Below are 7,500 nucleotides of genomic sequence, written 5' to 3' on the forward strand. Positions count from 1 at the left end.
ATATATATATATATATGAGGGTAAAGAGAAAGCACTACATTAGAAGAAGAGTAGGAGAGGAGTAGGTGTGGACAGGTGTTTGGAAACAAACACAGGAATGGAGTTTTTAGTGGAATGAAAAACGGGACAGATCAGGTCAGGTCTCAGAGATGGGCGGTCTATGAGAAGGGTCGCCAGTGTAAGGCAAGTTTGAGAATGTGGGAAGCAAGAGGATTTAAATTTTTTTTCTCGATAAACCTATATTAAGTATAGGATTTTTCTGCCAATGCAAATGACGATGTACAGAAACAAGAACTTTGTTAGTAAAGGAAGGACAATGACTTGATGCTGTATAAATTAATCTGCATAAATGAAAGATTATGGCATGATCAGATATTAGATAACTCGTACATGTGGTGACTCAAACAATTGCCATGATCTCCATGCCTGTCAGTACTGTGACAAAGGCCAACATATCTCGACATTGTATTTTTTGACTACCAGGGGCAGTGTCACAGGGTAGCCAGGGGGAACAAGGCTACCCCAAAACAGTAATCTATTACTGGTTTGCATTGTATTTTTTAAGTATAGAATACAAACTAGTTATTCTTTCAGTTGTGTAACTCGTGTCACTTAGCTAATATATCGTATATAGACTCGTATATTATATCATATCAAGCAGATCTTAAGATTTGGCCCATCTCAGAAGGGCTAAAGTTATCAAGACAACCTTGTGCAATTTGGGATTGTTTAATGTAGAGTTAATAAGGGCATGTCACAAAAATCTTGATTTTGTGGATGTTTGTAACAGCAACGGGGTAATAAAGCTGTGAAAAGTATATTTGTCATGTTAACCCACACAGGACGGGTGGTACAGCATGTTGTACCGCGCATTCAAAAGCCCAGTTGCCGGGCGGCACAGTATTGTGCCAGCCATTCAATTGATTTAGGCCTAATAATTCGAATGCCCCGGCATTTGGACATTCAAGGCTAGAATTCCCCCGTCGGGGATGGGTTAAGGGTCTTTTTAGTAGCCTGTTTTAAAGATCAACAAGTTGTCTAATGCACATGATATACAAATACATAACTTATTAAACCAAAATTGGTAAATATTCAGAATAATGCCTTCTAACTAAATACCATATTAGTATAAATGGATTCCTCCCGCCTACTACCGTTCACACAGTCTAATTTACCCGTGTTTCCCACCCAATACCCTACAATCTGGGCCCCAATAGCAGGGCAGGTCATGAAGTATACAAGGGAAGCTGGTAATTTGCAATGACAGTTTCCATGAATTATTTGTATGTGACAACTGCAGGAGGGGACACATTTTGTATCTTGGCTACATTTGTGGTGTATTTCAATGCATTTTATGTGATATTTTTCATATGTTTATGCAGTTTCCCTAATCTACTTCAACAACTTGCATACTACAATGGCATAACAGCATTCCGAATATTCCATTGTTGCTTTTGGTTTTGCTGTTCTCCAAGATTTGCAGTGGCTTTATCTAGCCACCCTTGTGAAAAAATTCATGGGATATGTCTGGCCTAGGTAGTCTTATTATACTTTTCTTACTATGCATATTATTGGCTAACTGATAATTTTATTTCACAATTTGCAATGGGGAAATTTAGGAATATCAAGTATCAACATAATTTTTATTGTTTAGTCATTTTAGAGTATTTTTAGTGCTAGAGAGAACATTTTCCCACTTTTTCTTCCCTGCAGTCACACGTATTTGATCCAACTTGCCGTCTGTTTAACTGAGTGACACTTCCATTTACAGAGGTGGTTGTTGGCTGCCCTCAGTGCTACCTGATGTACACCCGGGAACACATGCCAGCAAACATTGGTGTTGCAGCCCAGAACTGCTACAAGGCAAGTTTAAGCTGTGGAAATTGTAATGCTTTTTGGAGCGACAGGGAGGTTGTTTTTGGTTTGTAAATTAATGGTATTGTAAAGGGTTCTGCAGGTTCGGTTCTAATCCTTTTTGAAATGTGACCTTTGCTTCCATACCATGATTTGACTTGGATTACTACACCTCTTGTATAATTGATTGAGAGGTAGCAATAATATTTGAGCAATTTCTTCTAGTATTTGGATCCAGTATTTCATTGATTTTTTTTCTTTTAGTATTGTTGGAATTTCACTATTAAATGTTCTTTAAATAATATAGTTGTAAATTCAGGTTGAACATATTACAATTAAAAGAATACATCAGGATACCATATTGAAGGGGGACAATAGAGCTATACCCCCCATCCACTTTCTACATAAAATAAAGTTGAATAAATTTGTGAAAAAAAATCACATTTACGTATTCTGATAAGCCATAATATCTCTCAATATGAAGAATAAAATGGTAAAAGTTATGTTTATGCTTGGCAGGTTCAACATGGATTAGGTTATTATATTTTTGCTGTAACACCAATAGACCTGCTGTCAAGCTATTTATGAAAATATGGTTGAAAATAACAGTCAAAATAAACTTGGATTATTTTGATATTTCGGTCAACTTAAGTCGCCAAAAATCTGGGACAGAAAATGGTTAAATCCAACTTGTTTAGGTAACCCTACCCAAAATGTCCCATGTCATACTACAATTGTATAACAAAGAGACTCCTGATAGAAATCCACAAGCAAAAGTTTGTTTCAATATTTTGGATGATTTTAAATAAAATGTTTTAGAATTGGACATCAGCATTTGAGGGTATTGTGACAGGATGATGATTAGTAACATCAGGCAAATGCTAGCAAGCTACTAATGAAGAGATTAGCACACAAGTGTGGGGTTGGCCTTCTGCCTTTAGGGACTGTCTGTTTTTTTTTTTTAGCTATGACCTCATTATTTTTGACAAAGTTGTAAGATTAGGTAACTTGCTGTAAAATTTGCAGTGGAGGGGTATAACTCAAGCCACAGTTTTAAACCTGGGGAAGATTATTTTGGTTTGGTCTCAAATTTGATGAGGGAATGTCCATCTTTTTAAAATTTCAAAATATAAATTTGTGTGGTGAAAATGGAACACTTTGAATATTGTTCTCTTAAATAAAGTTAAGTGTAACTATAGTAGGATAGTAAAAATCTTGTGGAACTTCCAACATGGTTATACATTTGAGGCTTTGCCATAACATGCTTCTAAGAGTCTTCTATTGCAGAGTCAGTTGACCCTTCCCATTTTCCTTCTGTTTACCATGTCTTGTGTAAACAAGTCACTCTTGACTTGCAGACATTGCTCTCCTAACACCTATAGAATGGAATCATATCAGACTAAACCTTTGCATCTGGAACTTACTGACTTGACCGGGCCTAGTACACTGATCATAAATTTGTTCTTTAGTTACTATTTATAAGCTTTCAATGAATATAAGGAAGCTTATAATCATACTAAGACACAACTGTCCTCTTGTAGGTGGCCAAAGGTGCCTTCACTGGTGAGATTTCTCCTGCCATGGTGAAGGATTGTGGGTGCGAGTGGGTGATCCTCGGCCACTCTGAGCGCAGGAATGTCTTCGGGGAGCCTGACCAGCTCATCAGTGAGAAGGTCGGACATGCCCTTGAAGCCGGCCTTAAGGTAAAGTCATTTCACATTTTTAAATGCGTTTTGCTAAAGAGAATTGTAGAATATATGCTTGAACCTCATGAAAAAATATTTCAGGTGGTTTGTTTTTTAAGAAGTAACTTAAAACCTTTCCTCCAGGTGATTCCCTGCATTGGAGAGAAGCTTGAGGACCGTGAGGGTAACCGCACCCAGGAAGTGGTGTTTGCACAGATGAAGGCTCTCCTCCCCAACATCTCCGACTGGTCACGCGTTGTCTTGGCTTATGAGCCCGTTTGGGCTATTGGAACTGGCAAGACAGCCACCCCAGAACAGGTAATTGGGAATCATGTGTTATGGCAGTTGAGGTCTTCTCTCTTACCTGTTGTTCATAGAGTTGACCATGGCCATCTGCTCAAAGATAAGAAAAAGAGGGCAAAAAAAAAAAGAAACGTGAGATACGTACACATATTGATAAGGTTAGCATTCTTTTTCTTTCTCTCCTCTTTTTCTTTTTTCCATTTAGTTGCAGTGATGATATTAGATAAATCAACAATTCATATTTCCTCTCAGGCACAAGAAGTCCACGCAGACCTGAGGCAGTGGCTCCGTGACAATGTGAGTGCTGAGGTAGCAGAGTCTACCCGCATCATCTATGGCGGTTCTGTCTCGGCTGGCACCTGTCAGGAACTGGCCAAGAAGGGTGACATTGATGGATTCCTTGTGGGTGGAGCAGCTCTCAAGCCAGACTTTGTTCAGATCATTAATGCACGAGGTTAAGGGGGCGTCTCGGCACAGGAGCCAGAACCAGCGGCTCCCTTTGCTATATGTCGCATTGCTTTTGTAGAAGCAATTAATGTCTCTCTCTCTGGGTAAAGGCTTAAACTTCTTGGTTAATTAAGGAGAAAATGTGCCCAGACTTGAATTTTTCAGGGTGACCAAAAGCTTACCTGAACTTTCCAGATGCTATGACCAATACTGACTTTTTTTTTTTTTTTTTCTTCTTTTTCTCCCCAATACTTTTACATATTTGACAATTTTGAGAATGTTTTATTTACATTATGTTGCTGTAAGGTGGCTTACTTCAGTATTCATATTGTTGAAATATATGTTATAATATAAGACAAGAAAGTGAGAAACCGACAAAGTGAAATGTAATGATTTAAAAGACAAATATATGAAAAATTATGATTTATTTTTTATTTCATCCAATATTGTTGTGGGTTACAATCAGATGTGTTTTGCCTTTAAAAATTTTCTTCCAAATCCCGACCAACAATTAATGAGATATAGGGGTGGGGGGGATCTGCATCATAAATTTTTCCTTTCAATATCAGCAAATCATGATTTTCTCTGAACTTTTAGTTTATAATGTGAATCAACTTATTGATATCCAATTCTTACCAATATATTGTTCTTATAGTTAGAGCAAAAATAGCTCTTATAAACAATAGAATTGGCTATTCTGCAGTTAGCAAGTTACATAAATTTGTTTTTGATTATCGTATGCAGAAAGCTTGTTTCTCTATTCAGGCCAATTTCCAGTACAAGCCCTTCTGCATTTTTTTTTTTTTTTACTCAAAACTTTAATTAGTATAAACTGTATATCTGGTATCACACACAACTACTTTTGCATGATAGGCCAAATGAATACTTTCATGAGAATATGTAGCTGAATGAATGCGAATAAAAAATCCATTTAAATCATCCTTACTCAGTTTCCTGCGATAATTATGTATAATAATTGCATTTCTACAACAGGGAGCACTTTGTCTATGGAATTGCCAGTAAATATCTTTGTGCATTATAGAAGGATGTCTGTTGTCTGTATTATCAAAGGTTTGATCCATTGCTATGAAACTTATTTTTCACATATATTTATAGGTTTGATTACACTAATTGTTACATGGGAGCTGTGTCAAAATGTATGAGAGGATTTAGGAGCTATTCCACTCAAGAAAAAGATGGAAAGTGGGGAATAATTAAGGCAAGAAAATATCATTGTTATAGAATGAGCTTAGAAAAATTAAATAACAGATTCAATCCATTGTTGGACTGTTCCAGTTAGGAATGAATGATAACAGAATTTATTATACAACTGTTTTATTCCATCAACAAACAATAAAAGCACCTACAATACACAATATGGTATGTATAAAAAATACAAGACTGTGACCTTGGAATTGGAATGTAACATCAGGTATCAAGTTTGAGATCTACACAAAGTAGGACGGAAAAAAATAAAGGAATTGCATCTGCACAGGATAAATATCATAAAAAGTTACACATGGTATGAGACAACTGTACCATCTACCACAAACTACATTAAAAAATATTAAATCTGTGGCCTTACACTTTTTTTCTATTTCATTTGGTATTTCTTATTACTTGCCTATTAGGAAGTTGAATGGGATCTTGAGCAAATAAATATTTACTGTCTTCATATCAGACTATTTGACACATTAGAAAACTAACCCTGATATAATCTATATTTAACTTTTAAGATAAAACTTTCAAGTTGAACCATGAACCATAAATCTTAAGTACAAAAACAAGTCCAATTTAAAAGCATTAGTGATATACTAGGCAAAGAACAAATGTAAGTACATAGCAAAATGCAACCCCATTACATTAAATTCATTAAAGTAAAGCTCTTACATGAAACTGAATAATCATCCAAGGAAACTAAATGAGATTCATATTGGGCTGATAAAATATGAGAATAAATAACAAGGTTGCTATCCATAATATAAAACCTTAATCCAGCTTTTAACTTTTTTCTGAAGCTGCATTTAATAAAATCCATAAAATGCCAAGCACTACCATAAATACTTTGTCAAAAGAAAAAGTATATCAGAAATAAAAATTACCTTGTTCAACAACAAATAATTATCACCAAATAATAATTCGGCTCTCAAATGTGGCCTAAAAAACGTGTAAATACTCGTTCTTTGTGTGTGTCCCACACATGATGCGATGAGCACCTTTCTGAGGGCTGTTTAGGGCCCCGCCACCCTAGGCTCTGCCCCCTGACTTTGTTGTGACTTTGCTATCGAAGAGCTTGCGTAAGTAGAACACCTGGAATGCTCCAGCACCAAAAATGGCAAAGCACTGTGCCAATGACCAGTACTGAACATAGTTGTTGTTGCTTATGAGAAGTTGGAAGTCTCGTGCCTCCTTCGCCCGGGACTGGCTCTGGTGCATCAGCATCTCACGAATCCGCTGGTCTACATTCTTTATTGAGTGCTGAAATGTAAGAGTATATATGAGAATAAAAAAAAAATAAATAAATAATAATAATAATAATAAAAAAAAAAGTTATATATATATATATAAATATAAATATAAATATAAATATAAATATAAATATAAATATAAATATAAATATAAATATAAATATAAATATAAATATAAATATATATGGGTATGCTTCAGTACAAACAAAATAAACAAATAAATAAAGCACATACCTGCAGTCACAATATGGAAAACAAGAAGAAAAAAAATAAATGCATAAATAAATTAAGAGCCAGCCTTTTTAATGGGGTCATGTACTCACCGTGAAGTTATTTACGCTGACTTCCATCTGCTCAAGTTCTTGTGTGTATAACTCCCATAAGTCATATCTGCCAAAGGAAGTTATGTGTAAAATAAAATTCCAAGATATCTAAAAATTACTATAAAAAAAATTAAACACTTCACTACTGAGAACTAGACTACCACATCAAATCATTTCATTATATATGCTCTATGTGGATGAATGCACATGGTATATACCAAAACACTTACCTAAATGTTGTCATGTAGAGGTTAATAAGTTTACCAGCAAATCTTGAAAACTGGTTATCGATACAGACACTGTAATATCCTCCTGTTTCTGACACCTCCTCATATTCTGCTGACTGCTTCCATGTATACGGGTGAACAATCTCTCCCTTGGGGTTTCGCACAGCCATGCCTGCCATGCCATCACCACCCT

The 7,500-nt window shown here is 35.7% G+C and overlaps 2 protein-coding genes across 2 annotated transcripts in view; one reads left to right on the top strand and one right to left on the bottom strand.

Annotated features, from left to right (window-relative positions):
• Nucleotides 1–4,712, top strand: part of Tpi (triose phosphate isomerase) — a 6,209-nt gene extending 1,497 nt beyond the window's left edge. Inside the window, exons 2-5 of the mRNA XM_043029645.2 lie at nucleotides 1,772–1,863; nucleotides 3,396–3,557; nucleotides 3,684–3,857; nucleotides 4,095–4,712. Coding sequence (XP_042885579.1) covers nucleotides 1,772–1,863; nucleotides 3,396–3,557; nucleotides 3,684–3,857; nucleotides 4,095–4,301 — 635 coding nt within the window. The 3' untranslated portion in view covers nucleotides 4,302–4,712. The remainder of the gene's footprint in view (nucleotides 1–1,771; nucleotides 1,864–3,395; nucleotides 3,558–3,683; nucleotides 3,858–4,094) is intronic.
• Nucleotides 4,713–5,607: 895 nt separating this feature from the next.
• loj (p24 family member logjam) overlaps nucleotides 5,608–7,500 on the bottom strand; it is a 4,212-nt gene continuing 2,319 nt past the window's right edge. The window contains exons 2-4 of the mRNA XM_043029646.2: nucleotides 7,311–7,500; nucleotides 7,081–7,147; nucleotides 5,608–6,767 (exon numbers count right to left, since the gene is read on the bottom strand). The exon at nucleotides 7,311–7,500 is cut by the window's right edge and continues 7 nt beyond it. Coding sequence (XP_042885580.1) covers nucleotides 6,537–6,767; nucleotides 7,081–7,147; nucleotides 7,311–7,500 — 488 coding nt within the window. The 3' untranslated portion in view covers nucleotides 5,608–6,536. The remainder of the gene's footprint in view (nucleotides 6,768–7,080; nucleotides 7,148–7,310) is intronic.

The sequence above is a fragment of the Penaeus japonicus genome, unplaced genomic scaffold, assembly GCF_977035675.1.
Source record: "Penaeus japonicus unplaced genomic scaffold, GWHDUDI00000001_assembly GWHDUDI00000011, whole genome shotgun sequence".
NCBI classification, from domain to species: Eukaryota; Metazoa; Arthropoda; class Malacostraca; order Decapoda; family Penaeidae; genus Penaeus; species Penaeus japonicus.